Here is a 21,532-nt window from a genome sequence, read left to right as displayed (position 1 = left end):
CACCGTAAGCAAGGCCTGTGACCAGAGCCTCCGTCTTCTTCATCCCCCAGCGACTTGTTTGTCCTCAGATCAGTTCCCTGGCACCAAAGTCATATGCCTGTAGGGCAGAAGCTGGTACCCGGGGCTGCAAGTTCCCTTCTCCCTTGACAACAGTTCAAAGGGAAATCCAGTCCCCCTGCACGGAAAAGCCCAAGGACCTATGCCTGCAGGCAGCTCTGAGGCTGGAGCAAGCCAGGTGGAAAGGGTGGAAATTGCCTGCTGAATTTTTCATGGCCCTCCAGGGCCCCTTCAGGCTGGAGTGTCAGCTTCCACGTGGTCCACTGGGCACGCCCGCCGCCATTCCCATGAGGTGTGCTCTGTGCGCTGGCATTGCTGTTTCTCTGCGACGGCTTCGGGGCACGGGAGAATGCTTCCGGTTGTGCTGATGTGAGTAGAGGTGGAGCGCGGATCTCCTTCAGCCCCAGCCGTCCCAGCCCTTGCTTCGCTGGGACCTCCACCTCTTCCTGGCAGGCTGGGGTGGACGCCTGGGTGAAATAAATCCAGCAGTTACAGAGCGTGGACAGGCCAGGCTGCCCCACTGGCCACTACTGCCCCATATAATAAAGAACCTGCGGAAGCAGCCAGCTGGGTGGTTGCCGGGACCCCTGGGCTTCTAACTCGGGTGCTTCTCATCTTCAAACAAAGGGAAGAATAAGAAAGAGGAGCAGGGTGGGTGCCCCGACCACCCTTAGTTTGTTCTCCCAGGCCTTCTACTCGAGCTTTCATTTGAGGAACTTGGCAAAGGCGCAGAAACTGATACTGTATAAATAACTCCGCTTGGTGTTTATCCCTCTGCCTTCACTTGGGCTTCCCAAGGCATTTAGAAACGCTGCCCTCTGGGACTGCTGCCCATAACACCGACGAGAAGGCAGGGCCAGAGGCGTCTTTACTTGGGCACGCTCAGGCACACACGGCCAAGCGGACGGTCGGACTCGGCTCGGACTCAGCTCTGAGCCCAGCGTGCTGGCCACGCCTGTTCGCTTGTATTGTGTGCTTCCCCCTTTTGGTGAATGTCCTCCCCCTACACACCTTCCTTCTTCCTGTTCCCAAGGCCCTCTGTCCTCGGCTGGGGCTGGGAGTTAGCAGCCTCCCGACTGCGGGTGTTCCTTGTCACAGGTGGGGCCTCCTTCTCGGGGACCTCGGGGTTGCAGATGGGGCTGTGTGCTCAGCCAGGCCTGCGCTGCCTGAGCCCCCGCCCCCCCCCTCCCGGCTGCTCTGACAGATGACAACCTCTGACCTTAGCGCAGGCCTTGCCACAGCACCAGCTGACTTGACTTGTGGACACAACGTGGGCTTCAGTAACCCTGCCAGCAGTTGATGCTGTCACCCAAGGGTTTGCTCTTTGAACACATACACTTCCCACCCCCTTCCCTTTTCCTTCAGGTGATGTAGGGGCTTTGCCCTCCTGCCTCAGGTTAGGGCAGTATCTACATGCAAGGTCCATCCCTGTCCTCTACCAGGCTGGAAGTTACACATGCCCTTGGCCTTGACCCTTCCGCTGACCGTCAGGAGAGGGCTCAAGGTTCAGCTGAGGCAGAGCAGCTCTGCCCTCGTGCCTGGCGCCCACCCTGGCCGTGTGACCCAGCCAGCAGAGGAGACTCCTTGTAGTTCGTCTAGCTGTAGACGCAGAATTCCTTGAAAGCCATTTGCTTCAAAGCACAGCCGGACCACGGCCTTTCTGCCTCGCTCCTTGTCTGACAGACTAAAACCTAAGTCAGCAACGAACTTCAAGGCAGATTGATATTTCTCTGGCAGAAACTGGGCTGCAAGGCTGGTGTGGCAGAAGGGAGACGTTGCATCCCAAGGGGTGTCTTTCCCTCGCAGGAGCAGTTGGAAATGTGCAGATCTCGAGCCAACAGGGGCTTGTACAATCAGTTTGGCTACTGAGAAGCTGGCGGGGTGCCCCTGAGCAGAATGCTAGGTCCAGAGTCTCCCTAGCATCCCCAGAGCTCCAGCCTCCTTGCCACAAGCACCCTCACCGGTCCTCCCAGTTCGTGAGGGCTCCTGACATTGTTTTGCTTACATACTGTCTGCATGGGGGGAGGGTCGGGGGGGCAGTGGCTGAAGCGTGCATGCATCTCGGGGTCACTGCATAAAAGAGTGAGTGAGTGTGTGTGTGTGTGACCAAGCAGAGCAGAGGTTTCGGCAGCCGTGGGGTGCACACGTGTTTGTATGTACAAATAAAGGTCTGTCTTGGAGTGTTCAACTTCACACACACAGGGAACAAAGGCGCTTTCTCCTCTGAACTGAAATGGTTTGAGAAAAAAGTATACGATTTGTAAATTGCCTGGACATACTCAAGGAGACAGCAGCTTGGCTCGAGGAGAATCTTTGTTTTGGAGCATTCTGTTCCTGGCAGATAAAAATATGATGTCCTTTTTAAAAAAGGAGAAGGAGGTTGGGCTCATCAGGGAAATTTCTATGTAGAGTCATGACTTTGCGCGGCATCTGAACTGCTCTTTACATGGATTCAGCTGTTAAAAAGGCCAAATATGAAATTACTTTTCGTCTCTTGCAGTCTGTAACATTGCCCTTTGGTCATTATCTGGAGAGAGCAAAGGAGGATTCACAAAGTGCGAAGAGAGTAGAAAAAACCCACACAAGCCCCGCCTCCCGGGATGAGCAGGCTGGGAAGGGGGACAGCTAGCCCCTCTGAAATCATTTTGGAGCCCCCTCCGCCAGAGGCCCTTAAACCCCACAAAATTATTTCAGCTCTTCATTTCATCGGGGCCGTGGATCCTGTTGGTCAAGATGATGTATCCTAGCAACAGAGCCCCCAGACCAGCCCCCTCCTCCGCAGCCACTGTCCCGCAAGGCAGGGGGAGAGGCAGGTGATGGCCTCAGGCTCCAGGCCGGCCTGGTGCTTTTCCCTACTGACTGGCAGTTGCTGCCCACATGTCCCGGAAAACCCTCCACGGCACCGTCGTGGTTATTTCCTTCCCAGAATTTCCCCGTCTTGGGTCCCTTTCTATTATTTCCCCATCTTCTCAGGTGTCCCCTTTGTTTCGGAAAAACACAAGTCGGGGCAGAAACCCTCTGTGTAACCAGACCCAGACGCTGGCCCCACGTGGGCCTGGCGGGTAATTCTGTCTGCCTGCTGCAGCCCGGGGCAGAGGGGTGTGACCCCAGTTCTCTCCTCTCCACACAGCTCCTTTTCAGAGTCCCGGTGAACACCTCATTTCCCCCGCTGTCAGGGACAAAACGTACCACTCACTAATGCGTCTCAAACAGTGATGGCTTGTGTTCCTTTTGTTTTCTGACCATTCCTTGCATCGAGAGCTCTAAAAGCATTTCTTTCTGTCTGTAGCAATCACTGATGTGTTTCTAGAGTCCCAGGGAAGCTGAAATATGAAAATCCCCCGCAGTTTTACTGAGACGGGCCTGGAGGCCTTCCCTAACCTTGTTCCTCTGCTCCACAGCTCCCCGCCGGCCCAGCAACTCTCCTTTCTTAGAAGAGGCCTCCTGAGTAACCTCTATCTGCACGTGCTGGACTGCCCCCTGCCTCTGCTCCGATGGCTGTTCCAGGTGAGGTCCACGGACTTGCCACTAGGCGGCAGGAGCGTTTTGGCCTCTTAGCCCAGGTAGGGCCACTAGCGGGAGGGACCAGACCTTTGCCTGGCTTCAGGTGCTCTAGGGTTCGCCCCAAGAAGAGAAAGGAAGCCTGATGTCAGGGTCAGGGAGGTGCAGGGACCGGCCTGTGGTATCGCTCCCCCCCCAAGCCCAGAGTGTGTGCTTCCCAGGGTGTCACCTGCATCTCTAGTAACAACCCTCTGAGTGATTCAGTTCATGCTACTCAACAGGTGCTTCCTCTGTACCCAAGCTCCAAGTCCCCACTGTACCCACTCCAAATCCCTGCCATTGTCCCATAGCAGCAAGAGGGCTGTTTAGACCCACCACAGCCCCGCAGCAACCCTCAGAGAGGTAGGGCAGGAGGGGGTGCTGCACTTTTAGAGCAGAGGTGCTCAGGTGTTAGCGCCTTTGCTTCCTGTTGCGCAGATGTAGGTGAGCTGAAAAAGCATCCAACAGCTGCTCGGTCTTCACACTTCTTCTCATTCCTTCCAGTTGTTGCTGCAGCATTTTCCCTTGGTGGTGGAGAGGGAGGGAGGGAAGCATACATTCTGCCCTGGGGCTTGAAGCCTTTGCACTGAGACAGTAGGAAGCCAGGAGAGATGGCCGAGGAACCAGCTGCTGTCATTTGAACGCAAATATGAGTATGCCGACCTTGGCCCCCACCCAGGACCATCCCTGCCCAGGACCAGCAGGTCACAAGTCCCAGCTGGTCCCATGCCTGCCCGTTGGAGCCTGAACCCCTGCTGTACATTAGAGCCAACGTGCAGGGTGGATCATTCAAGGAACTGCTCAGCCTGACAGACTGGCCGCTATCCAGAAAAAGTCATCCCTCCCTCCTCCTGGGATCCTTTCCATGGCCCCACCCTGCCCCAGAACTAAAAAGCACCCACTCTGGGCCACGGTCTGTGGCTGTTATCCTTGCCCCTCCCCCAGGTCCGGGGGTGGGGGGCACCCGAGTAGAGGGCCAATCCTGGAAACAGTGCAGTCATTATTCTCTGCCCCAGTCATTGCAGCTTCTCATCCCTCCTTGCACAGCATATGACAAACGTACAATCAGGCTTTGGGAGGCACAAAGAACTGGTCTGAGATGTCGCCCACAGAGGGTCCTTGTGTGACCTGACACTGCCTGGAGCGCCTTTGGGACCCAGGCCCGAGGCCACAGGCTAGGTGTAAGTTTCCAGCTCCTTCGCTGCCTCGGGCAAGTTATTTAGCATGAGCTCTGTGCCTAAACTGGGGCTGATAACCCCATGTGAAGGTTACATGAGGAAATCCTGCTCATTGCTCTGTCCTTGGGAGCCCCCATAGCTCGACTCAGGGCCTGAGCATCATCTAGAAGGAGTAAAGTTTAGAGAAGACACTGGATCTCTGTCTTTAAGAAATGGCAATATCAACTATTATAAATTAAAAAAAAAAAAGAAGAAATGGCAAAATCTCCCCCTACACCTACCACTGCTAAAACTAGATCAGTAGAAGGAGTGCCCTTGGCCTTTAGGGATTTCTGGGTGAGGCTCTGCATAGCATCTTTGTATCTGAGTAGGGGATTGGGGGAGCTGATGTCTGCAGCGCCCAGTAGCCACGTGGCCACTCACATGGTCACACTACTAGCCTTAGCAGGACAGACTTGGACAGTTCAATCCTGAGGCTTTGGTTTTCTTGCCACTTGGAACATATTTCCCAGAGTAATGGTAGGGTTCATTCATTCATTCGAAGATCTCAGTTGAGGACCTACTATTATATGAACTCCAGGGATAAATTAGATTTATTAAATCCAAGGTAATAAAGGTTTGCCACTCTTACTCCATAGAAATGACCCAGCTAACCTGTTTTGTTTTTTTCCCCCTCCTCCTAGCTGCTTTCATGGCCTCCAGAAACTTCTTCAAGAGCCTTTGATCTCCTGTGGGAGCTCAGCATGAATAGGCTCTTCCATCAGTCTGGTCAGTATTACCGTGTGGCCTTGAGTAACCAAGCTTGAGAGAGCAAGCCTTTATAGTATGCAGCTCTCCACCTCCTCCACCCCCCAACCCGCCCCCACCACCAGTATCCAGGAGCAGTGCCGGCGGATACATTGCATCATGGGACATGGAGCCATCAGACCATCTTTGCCTCTGGCTCCAGTGTCAGTCCAAAGCTAAGCAGACAGGCTTCCTGGCATCCAGATCTGGCCTCAGATCCATGTCACTACACCCAGGCTGATCTCAGGGACTCTGGGGATCTCTAGAAGGTGAATTATGGGGACAGCCTGCCTCGAAGTTCTTCCCAAGAGTTCCATTTTGCTTGGGAGGTTTCTGTGATCATGTATCAAATCAGGAAAGTTCCTTGAGTTGGAGTTACCAGGGGGAGGGGGGCAGCTGAAACTGTCCCCAGCAACAGCCCTCCTTGGCAGCTAGGGTATCGGTGGAGCCCTAAGTTTGGCGTGGGCCTGAACAAGAGCCTCAGATCTGTACCTTGGTATGACATTTCAGGGGCATGCCTGAATCACTTTTATACTTTCAGATGTTCAGAGGTCCACAGAAGCAACAAATTTTCCCTTTAGCGGCTTCTGCCTCACCAGGCTGTCATGATGAGGCACCTGAACCGAGACACTTTGGCACCAAATAATTCACATAGCCAACTGAAAGTTGCATGTGCCAGACAGTGAGATGGACTCACGGTGTCCAGACCCCTCTCTGCCTCCCAGGTGTAGCCTGCCCACCCTGCCACTAATACTAAGCCCACAGCGCAGAAGGCCAAGGACAGAGACACTTGCGTACCTCCCTGCCTCACCCCTACTTCAGCAACAGCCCTTTGAATTTCTGTTGTGTCTCTCTCCCGCTGGAGGAATTGGCTGACCTGGGGGCCATCTATCAACAGAGAGCATTCCTTGGGCCTGCTCCCCCACCCCTCCCCCACCCCCAAGGCTGGGGCTGCTCTCACTGAAGCCTTCTGAATAGCACTAGTCTCAGCTTCCTCTCCCTTTTCGTAACCTCTGCCCCTGCAGCCCGGACTGCCCTTTCAAGCCTCTGGGGTCACCTCTGCGGCATGCCTGCCCTTTGGGGAACAGAGGCCTCCCTTGTCCTGCTCTTCTCCTCCATGCCTTGGTATGTGTCTCCTCCCGCAGAGACAGTGCATGCGCCCCGCTCTCTCCTGCTTCTTGCCCGCTGGTCCCCGATTTGCTCTCTAGCATACAGGGGCCAGGAACCTGCTCTTGAGCCCCCAGTTGGCTCAACTCTACCTCCCTTAACTCATAACATCCCCTGAGAGCCCAGCCTGAGATTCTGTTTCCCTGACCTGTGGAGTAGAGACCACCCGAGAGAATTCCCTGACCAAGGTCCAGGTCTTGACTGACTTAGGGGCCGTCAAAGGCTAAGCTCACACAAGAAGTGAAATGTGGACAACCATGTTCATAGCAACTCACAATAGCTGAAAGGTGGAAGCCTTCCAAATGTCCCCTGACGGATGAATGGATAAACAAAATGTCCTATGTATTTACAATGGAATACAATTTAACCTTAAAAAGAAAGGAAATTCTGACACATGTGACAATTTAGATTAACCCTGAGAACATGATGTTGAGTGGAACAAGCAGTCACAAAAGACAAATGCTGCATGATTCCGTCCATAGGAGGGATCTAGCTCAGTCAGATTCACAGGGACAGGAAGGATGAGTGCTGGTTGTCGGGCTGGGAGCGGAGGGGTGGGGGTTCGTGTTTAATGGTGCAGCAGTGTCACTTGGGACCAGCGAGTTCTAGAAGGAGATGGTGGTGATGGCTGCAGAACAGTGTGAATGTACGTTCCTGACCCGCATGCTTAAGAGTGGGTAAGATGGCAAATTTTATGACATCTATTTTTTTTTATCCTAATTAAAAAAAAAAAAATAGCCAAGTCTAGACCCAAGAGTCAAATTCCAAGAAAAAATCTACCAGAAACTGGAACTGAAATCAGCCACAAATTCAGGAAGTGTTTGTAGTTTAATGAGGTCCAGGAGTGGTAGAAGAGGAAGCCCCGCTTTCAGGATTTGTCAGCAACTCCAGGTGCTCTGAGGAGCCTTTACCTCAGAACAGCCCTGGGGACAGAGCCCTCGGCTGCCTGCACTCCCTTTTGGATCCTGACTGGTGTGTGTGTGTGTGTGTGTGTGTGTGTGTGCGCGTGCTGGGAAGGGTCTTTCCAAATTGCCTTTATCCCAGAGTGTTCCCTGAACAGCAGGAGAGCTGCAGAGGGCCTGAGGTCTCTGTGTGCCCCGTGTGATAGGACTGAGGAGCCCAAGGTGCACTGGAGTATTGGGGGAGAGTGGGAATTAGCCTCCTGGCTGAGAAGCAGCACATGCCACCACTGAAAATGTCCTTGATGAGCTGGGACGTTCTGCATGTTCTGGAACACTGTAGTTCTTCATTGCAATGGATGTTTATTCACTTCTTCAGCAAACATGGCTTGAGTGTCTCCTATAATCAGGCACCGCTGTGGGTGGCAGAGGGAGAATAAAGCACGGGCCTGCCCTCAGAAGGGGTGATAGGAGCTATATAATGGGCGCTAGAAAAGAGGCCATGACAAAGCCCTGGCAGTTGTAAGGAAGGGACATTTCTGCTAGCTGCTTGAGGTTGGATGCGGGAGGCAGAAATGGGTCCATGCTTTGTAGAGGAAGGCACAGTTGGTCAACCTCTAGGATGATGTGACAGGACTGAACACTGGGTTACCTATGGGGGAAAGGGAGATCACTAGTCGGAGTGCCTGCCTATCTCCAGAGGCTGGCAGGTTTGATATTGTCAAATCTCTCCATTTCCTTTAAAAAGTCATTATTTTAATTAGTGTGTCCTCTAAATAACAAATACCCAATTGAGGGCTCTTTATTATTTCACATGACAAAAACTTCAGAGGTGGGTGGTGCCATGGTATGTTCAGCATGGTTTCAGGCTTCCAGTTTAGTTTTTACGTGTCCTATTCACTTCCCCTCAGGGTCGCAAAGTGGCTGCCATAGCTCCAAACACCATCACATGCTCATGAGACAATGGTGTTAAAGGCTGAAGAGAACATAGAGGAGAAGAGGTTATCACTTCTTGTACTTTTTTCTCTTTACATCAGAACATTCTTTCCCTCTTACTTCATTAGAAATAACAGGTCACAGGCTGTCAGCACATTTGCCATGTCTGGTGGCCTTTGAACAACCTGGCGATATCTGAAGAATGTCCAGCTTCATGTCCTCCTTGCAGGAGACTCACTTTTCAGCCTCCTTTGAAATATTTGAATTTCTGGTTTTGAAACTTTGATTTAGTTTTTTTCTTAAATATGTAGTAGGATTTCATTTACCACATTGAACATAGTTATTGTTACTCCTTTAAAACCATTGTCCCTAACTCTGACATTTCTATCATTCATTCACGGAAAACATGAAAGTGAATATTTGTTTAGGATGACTAACAAGTGGCATCAAAGATTGGCCATCGGGAGGTACAGATCTCTTTTTCTAGTTCCCTTTATGTTTCCCAAAAACGTTCATGTAGAAATGCAGCCTGACTTCCCTAACTTAACCTTGAGCCTTCACATGGGGGCCGTGCAAGAAAAGGACCCTGGAGCTTAAGCTTCATTCACTTTGTGGTCAGTTGGCTTCTGACATAGAACAACTGTCTTCTGCTCAAACAGCCGAAGCCTGTTTCTGTGGCCTGTGGCTCCGGGTGATAAGGCCCATCCACTAGGAGTGTGGGGGGTGGGGACCCACTTTCCTTGAGCAGACACCAGCACAGCACCAACATTCTTACTGCAGAAGGGGAGCACAGCTCTTTAGTAGGGCGCCCGCAGACTCTGCCATGGCCAGAACATGCTCACTGAGATGAAATCTCATCTTAGTAACTATTTCAGTTAACAGAACAAAACCCCCCACTGTGAATCCATCTGCAGGCTATATTTCACTGTAGATAGAATCTAGCTGCGCTGATTTGCAGCCTGGGGAGTAGCATTCAGGTGTGGAGAGATGCAAGGGGAGAGGGGAACTATGGGAACAAAGACAGCAGGTGGGGAGCGGGGTCTTCCTTAAAGGGCACAAAGAAGGTAAGACTGAACATTTGGGCTAGCTCATAGAGGGCCACTGAGACACGGAGAAGCTTTGTCAATACTTGGCAATGTTGGGATGGAATTGTTACTGTTCTTATCTATAATTCACATAACATAATTCATCTCTTCAAGTTTATGAGTCAATATGATTTATAGAGTTGCTCCACCATCACCACTATCTAATTCCAGAACAATTTCATTGCCCTCAGAGAAACCTAATCACCATCAGCAGTCCTTTCACTCCCCACTTCTCCTAGCCTTAGGCAGTCCCTAATCTCTACATTCACTTTTTGTGGATTTGCTCGTTCTGGACATTTCATATAAGTGGAATTGTACATGTGACCTTTTGTGCCTGACTTCCTTTATTTGGTATAATGTTTTCAAGGTTTATGCATGTTGTAGCATGTACTTCGTTCTTTTTTGTGACTGAGTAATATTCCACTATAGGGATGGAGCCTATTTTATCCATTCATTAGTTAATGACACCTAAGTGGTTTCCACTTTTTGACTATATAGATAATGTTATGATGAACATTTGCATACTAGTGTTTATAGGGACATATATTTTTTAATTCTCTTGGATTATATATATACTTAAGGGTGGAATTGCCAAGTCATATGGTAACTCTATGTTTAACTTTTGGAAAGACCGCCAAAATCTTTTCTAAATTGGCTGCATCCTTTACATTCTCACTAGCAATGTAAGGAGGTTCCAATTTCTTCACATCCTTGCCAACATTTGTTAGTGTCCATCTCTTAATAGCAGCTACACTAATGGGTGTGAAGTGGTGTTGTATTGTGGTTTAGGTTTGCATTTCTCGAATGACTAAGAATGTTAAACATATCTTCATATATTTATTGGCCAATTGTATATCTTCTTTGGGAGAATATCTATTCAAATGCTTTAACTTTTTCTTTTTTATGGTTTGTATTTTTTATTGTTGTTGAGTTGTAGGTGTTCTTTATATACTCTGTATCCTAGACACTTAACAGATAAGTGGTTTGCAAATACTTTTTCCCATTCTGTGGGTTGTCTTTTCACTCTTTTGGTGGGTTCTTTGATGCACAAAAGTTTTTAATTCTGATAAATCCAATGTATATGTTTTTGTTTTTGTTTTTTTGTCACTGCCTGTACTTTTGGTGTCAAACTTAAGACACCACGATCATGAAGACGTATTTTTTACTTCCAAGAGTTTTTTTAGTTTTAGCTTTGGCATTTAGGTGTTTTATCCACTTTGCAGTTAGGTTTTTTGGGTTTGCCTTGTTTGGTTTTCGTATGTGATGCAAGCTTGGGTCCAGCTTCATTCCTTTGCATGTGGCTGTCCATTTGTCCCAGAACCATTTGTTGAAAAGATTGTTCCTTCCTTCCTCAGTGAGTTTTTCTTAGCACCCTGTGGAAAAGCAATTACCACAAATGTATGAATTTATTTCTGGACTCTCATCTACCATTGATGTGTGTATGTGTGTGTCTCTGTGGATATATGTGTGTGTAGATTATATATATACAATATATAGATAGACATGCATAAATATAGATACATTCTTCTTTTTCTAAACTGAAATACACTGCTGAAAGCAGCAGCGAGCGGGTTAGCGGAGGTCTGCCACACCATGTGAGTCACCATGTGAGTCACCTCCCTGGCTGGGGGTCGAACTTGTGCTGCAGTGGCTGCGGATAACTTCATAGTGCTGGGCTTTAACTTGTTGTGCCACCAGGGAGGGCCTGATATAGATACATTCTTTTTTTTTTTTTTTTTTAGATTTATTTGTGCATACAGAACTGGGGTACAGGCCAGAGACAGAGTGGGGAACAGAACAGGCAGATTGATGAAGTACACTGCTGAGGGGAGCAGCGGGCAGGTCAGGAGAGGTCTGCCACGCCATGTGGTCACCTCCCAGGCAGGCGGGAATTGAACTCATGCTGAAGCAGCTTTTAGATTCTCAGTACTGTGCTTTAACCCACTGCGCCACCAGGGAGGGCCTATAAATACATTCTTATGTCGGTACCTGAAATTCTTGATTACAATAGCTTGTAATAAATTTTTTAATTGGGTTTGGAAAATAAATCTTCCAAATTTACTCTTTTCAAAATTGTCTTAGTTACATAAACTTTAGGATCAACTTGTCAGTGTCTGGAGAAATGCTGGCTAGGGTTGCGGTAGTGATAGTATTGAATGTAAGTAACTTTGGGTGTTATTGCCATCTTAATAGTATTAAGTTACTTTGGGCCTCCCTGGTGAAGCAGGGGTTAAAGTCAGAGCTTTCAAGCTATCACCAGCCACTGCAGCATTGAGTTTCATCCCTGGCCAGGGAGCTGACCCACATGGAGCTGCAGCAGACTTCTCTTGTCTCACCTGCTGCTCCCCTCAGCAGTGTATTTCAGTGAATCTACCAGTTCTGCTCCCCACTCTGTCTGGTGAATCCTCTCGTCCCCCAACCCCTGCATCTCTGACCTACACCCCTGTTCTTGTATGCATAAATTTTAAAAATCTTAATAATACTAAGTTACCCAGTTCATGAACATGGGATATTTTTCTGTTTATTCGGATCTTGTTTTATTTCTTTCAACTATCTTTTCAGAGTACAAATCTTACATTTCTTTCGTTAAATTTATCCCTAAGTGGGCCCTCCCTGGTGGCTCAGTGGGTTAAAGCGCTGCACTAAGAAGCTAAAGTCACTTCTGCATGAGTTCAATCCCCACCTGCCCCGGAGGAGATCCACATGGCGTGGCAGACCTCTCCTGACCCGCCCGCTCCTCCCCTCAGCAGTGTGCTTCTGCGGTCTGCCTGTTCTGCTCCCCACCCTGTCTCTGGTGAATCCTCTTACCCTCCGCATCTCTGGCCTATACCCCAGTTGTATGTGAATAAATAAATAAAATCTTTTAAAAAAATCTATTTAAAAAAAAATTTATCCCTAAGTATTTTGTTCTTGTTGATACATTCACAAGTAGAGTGCTTTTCTTTAAAAGTTATTCCTGGGCAATGTATAGAAATACAACAGATTTCTGTTTGTGACCTCCTGTCCTGCAACCTTGTTGCTCTTGCTTATAACCTCTAATCGTTTATTTTAATTGGTAGATTTGGTTTTGAAAGCAAACATGTTCTTGTGCAACTAATTGTTTGAAAGAAATCACCTCATGTTTCTTTAACAAACATGCTTTGACTGTGCCAATGTAGATCTGGCCAGTAACTCAGTGCCAATCACGCTGAGTGGGCAGCAGTTCCTGCAGAAAGGAACCCCATCCGTGAGCTGGGAACACTGGACAAGGACGAAAACATGCGTAGGTTCTTTCACATTAGCGTCCAGACAATGTTGTTCATTTTTACCTAGCCATTCCATTCCCTTCAAGCGTCTATAATATTTGTGTGGGAGGAGAATAGAGTAAAATAAAATGACCCTGGCCAGTACATTCTCTGGATATTTTCAAGTGGGCGAGAAATTCAGCTCTCAGAACAAATAAATCACTTTCATTTTCATGAGCGGATTCTTTGGGTGCTTTGTCCTTCCTCACTTGCTCCTCATGCCTCTCCCTAAGTCCCTGGTGCTCCTGTCTGGAAGTCACTGGGACTTGGGGAACTCTGTGACAGGCCCCTATTTTGTGGACCCATGTTTTTGTTGCTAGCTTGAATTCTCTTTCCTTCCCTCTTCTCTATCTTCCTTCCTACTCCCTCTCAGATAATATTTATGTGCTTGTGTCCTATGAAAGAATAAAACAGCACCCCACCCCCCTGCAAAATGACAATCTTAGCAGCCAGGTAACTCCTGTTATTTCTTAAAGTACTCTGTGTACCAAGTACAGAACATTCAAATACTAGAGAAAGGTACAAAATAAGAAATGAACTCTCCCTCCCCACCTGTTCCCATATCCTCTCTCCGAGTACTCATTATTGACAGTGTCTTAGAACTATTTCTGGGAAGAAAATTAATGCACAATCCGCATCATATGTCTATTTCATATGTGTAGATTTTTTTACATCCTGTTTCTTCTGTCACTTCAGCATTTATCAGAACTTACTCCAGCAAGGATCCTAGTTCTCTCCCCTGCATGCAGAGAGGCCACAGTTCACACAATCCAAGCCAGGCAAAGTGGGTGTCATAGAGGATGAGCCCTCAGGATGCCAAATGAAGCGTTAAAGCTTAAATTCACATTTCAGTTCAGCTTTTTAAAACACTGGCTTTATTAGGGTTTAATTGGCACACACTAACCTGTATACATTTAAAGTGTGTAATTTATATCCTTAACATATGTATATACCTATAAAACTGTCACCACAATCAAGATAATAAACATGTCCATCAACCCCGAAGTTTTCTTGTGCCTTTTAGTAATTAATTTATCTTTCCCTCCCTTTTTGTAGGAAACCGTTGAGTTACTTATTGTCACTGCAAATTGGATTTCGTTTTCTAGAATTTTTATACCAATATGATCATGAACTCTTTGACTTCTTTCCCTCAGCACAGTTACCTTGAAGTTCATCCATGTTGCTGTATGTATTGCATGTATCAGTAGTTTATTTCTTCTCATAGCTGAGTAGTACTCCATTGTTGGATATACCAGTTTGTTTATACAACCACCTATTAGTGGACATTTCAGTTATTTTCAGGTTGGGGGGCTATTAAAATTAAGCTGCTATAAACATTCTAAGCAAGTCTTTGTGGGAACACCCTCCCCGTCTCCCAGCTATATATCTAGAAATGGATAGCTTAGATTGCAGGGTACATGTATATTGAAGTTTTTAAGATGTTGCCAAACTGTGTTCCAAACAAGTTGACCAGCAGTATAAGAGAGTTCCAGTTGCTCAAGTGCTCCCCACCACTTGATGTTGATATAGTCAGCCTTTTTGATAGGTATGGGGTGATGGTTCATTGTAGTTTTAACTTGCATAAAGACTGTTTCTCTTTGCGTCAGCTTATTTGCTGTCTATATATCTACTTTGGTCAAGTGTCTTTTTAGTTTTCTTGTCCTTATTTTTAGGTTGCTTTTCTTAATATTTTCTAGTTACAGTTCTTTGTCAGAAAAATGTTTCGCAAAAATTGTCTCCCTGTCTATGGCCTTTTTCATTTACACAACAATGTCTTTTAAAGAACACAAGTTCTTCTACTTTAATAAAGTACAATTTGTATATTTTCTAGATTGTACTTTCTTAGTGTCCTATTTATGAACTACTAGTGAAACCCCATTCTTGAGATTTTTTCTTGCTTTCTTCAAGAAGTTTTATAATTTTTTTTTAAAGATTTATTTATTTGTGCATACAGAACTGGGGTACAGGCCAGAGGCTCAGGGGTGGCGAGAGGCTTCACCAGAGACAGAGTGGGGAGCAGAACAGGCAGATCGACGAAGTACACTGCTGAGGGGAGCAGCGGGCAGGTCAGGAGAGGTCTGCCACGCCATGTGGTCACCTCCGGGGCAGGCGGGAATCGAACTCATGCAGAAGCGGCTTTAGATTCTCAGTGCAGTGCTTTAACCCGCTGCGCCACCAGGGAGGGCCAAGAAGTTTTATAATTTGAATTTCACAATTAACATAAGTTTTATAATTTAAAATTAGTCTTACATTTAGTCCATGATACATTTCAAGTTAATATTTGTTTATGATTAAGGCTAAATTTTTTTTCTTACATGTCACTATACAGTTGTTCCAGTACAACTTATTCAAAAGATTAACCTTTTCTCATTGAATTCCTGAGCATTTTTATCAGAAGTCAACTGGTCATATATATGTGGTCCATTTCTGGACCCCCTCCTTCATAAGTTTAACTCCCACTATCTTCACTACATAACTTCAGAAGTGTTGACATCAAATGCTGTAATTTTTTTTTTAAGATTTATTTATTTATTCATACCAAGCTGGGGTACAAGCCAGAGGTGCAGGACAAGTGAGAGGATTTACCAGAGACAGTGGGGAACAGAACAGGCAGATCAATGAAGTACACTGCTGAGGGGAGCAGCGGGTGGGTCAGGAGAGGTCTGCCACGCCATGTGGTCACCTCCGGGGCAGGGGATCGAACTTGCACCGAAGCGGCTGCAGCTCATTTGCAGTGCTGTGTCCTAACCCATTGTGCCACCAGGGAGGGCCTAAATTTTTTTTTTAATTTACTTATTTATGCATACAGAGCTGGGGTACAGGCCAGAGGTGCAGGGGCAGTGAGAGGCTTCTCCAGAGACAGAGTGGGGAGCAGAACAGGCCGACTGACGAAGTACACTGCAGAGGGGAGCAGCGGGCGGGTCAGGAGAGGTCTGCCACGCCATGTGGATCTCCTCCGGGGCAGGCGGGGATCGAACTAATGCGGAAGTGGCTTTAGCTTTTCAGTGCTGTGTTTTAACCCGCTGTGCCTTCAGGGAGGGCCCCCTACTAGAATTTTTATTGGAATGGCATTGAGTCTCTAGATAAATTTGGGAATTAGCTTAACAATATTAAGTCTTTCAATCCACAAATAAAGGGGTGTCTTTACATTTATTTAGATCTTCTTTAATTGCTTTTTAGCATCTCGGTTGTATAAGTCTTGCAATTTGCAATTTGTTTCCTAAATTTATACCTATTTTGTTATGTTTTAAAGGTATGTTTTATTTATGCACACATGAACTGGGGTACAGGACAAAGGTGCAAGGGACAGAGTGGGGAACAGAGCAGGCAAATTGAGGGAAATACACTGCTGAGGGGAGCAGTGGGAGAAACCGGAGAAGTCTGCAAAACCATGTGAGTCAGTTCCCTGGCTGGGGATAAAATGTGCTACAGTGGCTGATGATAGCTTCATAGTGCTGCTCTCTAAACAGTTGCACCACCAGGAAGGCCCCTATTTTGTTATATTTGATGCTATTGTAAATGGAATTATTTTCTTAATTTCCATAATAGATTGTTTAATGCCAGTGTCCTGAAATACAGTTGGGGTTTTTTTGTATGTTGATATTCAGCTTCATAAACTCCTATTTAATGAGAATCTTTATCAGGAATGAATGATGAATTTTGAGATGATTACCTGGTTTTTCTTTAGTCTTTTAATATGGTGAATTACATATTGATTTTTTTGGTCTTTTTGTTCATTCTTGCATTGTGTAATAAATCCAAGTTGGTTATGATATATTAATTTTTAATGTACTGTCATATTCAGTTTGCCAATTTTTGTTAAGAATTCTTGCATTTATGTTCATGAAAGTATTATTGTGCAGTTTTCTCCCTGGTTTTGGTATTGGGGGAAGGCTGGCTTCCTAGAATGTGTTGAGTACTCCCTCTTCTTCAGTTTTCTGTAAGAGTTTGTGTAGAAATGATATTATATCTTCTAAAAAGTTTGTTAAAATTTTAAGCAAGCGACTCATCTGTGCTTTTACTTCTCTTTGTGGTAAGATTTTTCACTACAAAACTGATTTTTAAAATGTATATATGGCTGTTTGTATTAGCTGTTCCTTCTTGAGTGAGCTTTGCTTGTACCAATTTCATCTAAATTGTCAGATTCAGTGACACAAATCAGATTCAGTGACACAAATTTGTCCATAATATTCCTTTTTCCTTTGAATGTCTTCTAGATCACTGATGATGACCCCTTTCTGATTCAGACACTGGTCATTTGTGTTTCTCTGCTCATCAGTCAGGTTATGAGTTTATCAACTTTATTAATCTTCTCAAAAGAATCAGCTTCTGGTTTCACTGATTTTGCTCATAGTTTTTCTATTGCGTTCATTTCTGCTCTTTTTTATTTCCTTTCTGCTTATTTTGAGTTGGATTTGCCCCTACTTCCCCCAGCTTCTTCAGATGGAAACTTAGTGTATAGAAGCCCATCTTCAGGTTCCACTTTCAGTATGTTACATAATGTACATAGCATAGTATTCAAACCATCACGATGCATTTCTTTAGCTCATAAATGTATATATTTGTTGGATATTTGAGTGATAGATATACACCATCGAGTGTTTGTCAACCAGCAAAAACATTCTTTGGTTACAGCTAGGCTGACTCCCTACAGGAAATGTTGAGCAGAGGTATAGAGTGGGAATGCAGGATACAGGCTGGTGTGGTTGGAGTGAAGACAAGCTGCTCAACAGTCCTCCCTTGGGGAAACCCTGCAGTAGTGTCAGGACAACAGGCCAGAGTTCTCACCTGGGTGGCCAGCTGTGAGTGCTCGGGATTGTTTTCAGTTAGTAGTGACAGGCAACACACCTCGTGTATTTGATGCTGAAAATAAGCAGCTATTATCAAAACAAAAATATTAATCAAAGGCCATTAATTAGATAAATCAAAAGGACTAGGGAGCGTGAATGTTCTAAGTATATCCATATTTCTCAATCTCCGTCATAGCTGTTTTCGCCATTTCTTTTTTTTTTTTTAAAGATTTATTTATTTGGGCCCTCCCTGGTGGCGCAGCGGGTTAAAGCACTGCACTGAGAAGCTGAAGCCACTTCCGCATGAGTTCAAATCCCGCCTGCCCCGGAGGAGACCACATGGCGCGGCAGACCTCTCCTGTCTCGCCCGCTGCTCCCCTCAGCAGTGTACTTCGTTGATCTGCCTGTTCTGCTCCCCACTCTGTCTCTGGTGAAGCCTCTCACCGCCCCTGAGCCTCTAGCCTGTACCCCAGTTCTGTATGTACAAATAAATAAATCTTTAAAAAAAAAAAAAAAAGATTTATTTATTTGTGTGTACAGAACTGGGGTGCCAGCCAGAGGTGCAGGGGCAGTGAGAGGATGCACCAGAGACAGAGCAGGGAGCTGAACAAGCAGATCGACAAAGTACCCTGCTGAGGGGAGCAGCAGGTGAGGCAGGAGAGGTCTGCCTCGCCGTGTGGGTCAGCTCCCTGGACAGGAGTCAAACTCGCGGGTGAAGCAGCCGCTGGGAGTCTCGTGGTGCTGTGCAAACGCACCCTTGCGCCACCAGGGAGGGTCCTGTTTTCACCATTTCTGCCTCAAGCTATTGTCAGATGGTGGCTTCTTGTTTTTGTTTTCAGAGTTTGTAAGCAGTCAGAAATCCTTTAGCCTGTCGTCTGGTTGACTGTAGCCCTTCACTGCCCTACTAGTTCTCCTCAGTCCACCTGGTCTGGCTCCCCTCTGGGTCGGGTCAGCCTCCATCTGGGTGGCAGACAATCCATTCAGCGCCTCTCCCAGCCGGGGCCCCGCCCATGGACAGCTGTCCTTCGGGGCTCCACGCAGCCTTGGTAGTGAATCCCATGCAAGGAGCACCTATGTGCCGGGCTCTGGACCCAACACTGCCTGCCTGCGGGAGCCCTTCCCTCCTAACTTCCCAGGGCAGGTGCTGGTCTCCCCAGGCGGAGAGGCAGGCTGGGATCCAGGTCTGCTGGCCCAGCTGCGCTCCTAATCCCCACACCGGTGCTGTGAGAATGTTGTGTAGACCTGCCCTAGAGGGACAGGAAACCACTCAGAGGACCACCCAGGGGATCCCACCACCCAGTGCCCTCGGAGCTATCATTCACTGGGCCTGGGCCCTTCAAAGCCTTCAGTTGGAACTCGACGATAACAGTAATTCAACTTTATAACTGATCCTCATTTTAAAAGCATATTATTGTCTGTTATGATAATAAAAGTAATTTCATTGGAGATAATAGCTAACATTTCTAGAGAGCTTCATTTATGCCAGACACGAAATCCAGGGCGTAGCTTATCTCATTTAATCACCCCAACGATCCAGCAAGAAGATACTTTTACTTCCCATTTTACAGATAATCGGGGGGCTGGAAAAGCCGGGCTTCAAACTGCTTGTACGGTTTCGTGCGTGGGCCGCAGGCCCCCAGCCTCTCTGTGTTTCTGCGTCACTGCTTTCCTCCACACTTGGCCTCCGCTACAGAGCCCTTCCGTGGAGTTCTCTTCCTGGGGTGCTCCTGCCTCGGCCCAGCAGGTCCCTTGGCTCTCGCCTTCTTCATGCCATCTCTTCCTCTCACTCACTCACTCTGCTGCTTCAGTGTCTCCTCAGGGAGGCGTGCCCACCCCACCCCCCACTCCCTGTCCTGCTGTCTGTGGCTCTGGTCATGACCCCTGCTGGATCCTTTGCTTCCTGTCTTGTTGTTAGGCTGTGAGCTGCAAGGGGCCGGAACCCCGCCTTCGCTTGTCTTGGTTTTAGCTTCCCCTGTTCCTGGCAGCCACATGAGCCCAGTACCCGTGGGACTCAGGTGGTCGTCACTGGCCACCTGATGAGTGGATGCCGCGCTGTTTTCCACGAGCCTCTCTGACCCTGTGTGGTGGTCTGCAGCCCTGCGAGGACAGGCCTGCCAGCGCCCCCGCCACGGTCAGCTTGTCTCCTGCCTCTGGAACCTCCTGACCTGCCAGTCCATCCTACCCCCTGCGGCTGGGTTTCATGGCCCCTCACAGGCCCCTGGAGCCCATCAGGAGGTTAGCGCCTGGATACACTTTGAACAGTACCTGGCACAGGAGTTTGTTTGTTTGTTTGTTTGTCTTTTAATAAATAATATAATAGTTTCTTTTTACATCATTTTGTGTGTTTTTCCATCTCAGTTGTAATCCCCATGGGCTTCCCATCACCAAATCACCCGTCTGCCATCACCATAGTCCAGTGCATTTCCCTCCCCCCGCTGTTTTTGATCCCATTCCCCCTCCACCCCCATAAAATGTCTCTGGTATATAGTTGTTCATTATTATTATTATTTTCTCCCCCAGTCCTTTATATTCCTGCTATGAGTGAAACCATCCGGTATTTTTCCTTTTCTTTCTGGCTTATTTCACTAAGCATGATCTTTTCCAGCGCCATTCATGTTGCTGCAAAAGGCATGTGTTTATTTTATTTATTTATTTTGTGTGTGTGTGTGTGGTTGCTGAGTAATATTCCATTGTGTATATGGACCACCTCTTTCTAATCCAGTCATCCATTTTTGGGCAGATGTTTCCAGGTCTTTCCAATTGTAAATAAAGCAGCAATAAACATGGAGGTGGGGGCAGGTATCTTTTTGAATCAGTGTTTTCGTGTCCTTTGGGTAGATACCTAGGAATGGAGTGGAACTGCTGGGTCATATGGAAGCTCCATATTTAGCAGTTTCAGGAAACAGCTTTCCATAGTAGTTGTACTCGTTTGCATTTCCACCAGCAGTGCAGGAGAGTTCCTTTTTCTCCACATCCTCCCCAACATTTTTTTTTTTAAGATGTATTTATTTGTACAGAACTGGGGTACAGGCCAGAGATGCGGAGGGTGAGATGCGGAGTGTGAGAGGATTTACCAGGGACAGAGTGGGGAGCAGAGCAGGCAGGTCAATGAAGTACACTGCTGAGAGGAGCAGTGGGCGGGTCAGGAGAGGTCTGCCACACCATGTGGTCTCCTCCGGGGCAGGCGGGAATTGAACTCATGCTGAAGTGGCTTTAGCTTCTCAGTGCTGTGCTTTAATCCGCTGCGCCACCAGGGAGGGCCATTGCTGGTTGTTTTAAGATGTGGCACAGGAGTTTTTAAAGCTCCGGGTTGAATAAAATAAAGCTTCCAGGTGTTTCTAGAGTGCAGACAGGTGAGAAGGTGCCAGATTGTGAGGACTTCATCAAAGTGCTCATACCTCTTAGTAGAGCAGAAAGGGGCCACACAGTAACAGGTGCTTATCCAACCTCTTTAGCTCAAGGCTTTTGACCTACTTTTTAAAATGAGGGAGAAATCCAGCACTACCATGCTATCACTGCTGCAGCCTAAGTTCAATCCCCAATCAGGGAGCCCACATATGGCACAGGAGACCTGTCCTCTTTCACCAGCTGCTCTCCTTCAGCCTGCCTGTTCTACTCTCCACTCTGTCTCTGGTGAATCCTCTTACCCCCTGCACTTCTGGCCTGTCCTCTAGTTCTACCAAAATAAATAAGTAAAACCTTAAACTTAAATAATAATAATAAAGTTAGGGAGAAATCAATGAAATGACTTGAACATAGTAAGCACTTCTTAATATTTGTTTTTCAGACCCTGATCAGAGGGTTTCGGTG

The 21,532-nt window shown here is 47.1% G+C and overlaps 1 protein-coding gene across 1 annotated transcript in view; it reads left to right on the top strand.

Annotated features, from left to right (window-relative positions):
* The window catches only part of FAM178B (family with sequence similarity 178, member B), a 79,095-nt gene that overhangs the window by 11,305 nt on the left and 46,258 nt on the right, over window positions 1-21,532 (top strand). Inside the window, exons 6-7 of the mRNA XM_012727404.1 lie at window positions 3,459-3,564; window positions 5,459-5,543. Coding sequence (XP_012582858.1) covers window positions 3,459-3,564; window positions 5,459-5,543 — 191 coding nt within the window. The remainder of the gene's footprint in view (window positions 1-3,458; window positions 3,565-5,458; window positions 5,544-21,532) is intronic.

This window comes from Condylura cristata, unplaced genomic scaffold (genome assembly GCF_000260355.1).
Source record: "Condylura cristata isolate star-nosed mole 26May11 unplaced genomic scaffold, ConCri1.0 scaffold00020, whole genome shotgun sequence".
Lineage (NCBI taxonomy): Eukaryota > Metazoa > Chordata > Mammalia > Eulipotyphla > Talpidae > Condylura > Condylura cristata.
Note: the sequence above shows the minus strand (reverse complement) of the source record. Positions and strands in the feature narration are given on the sequence as shown.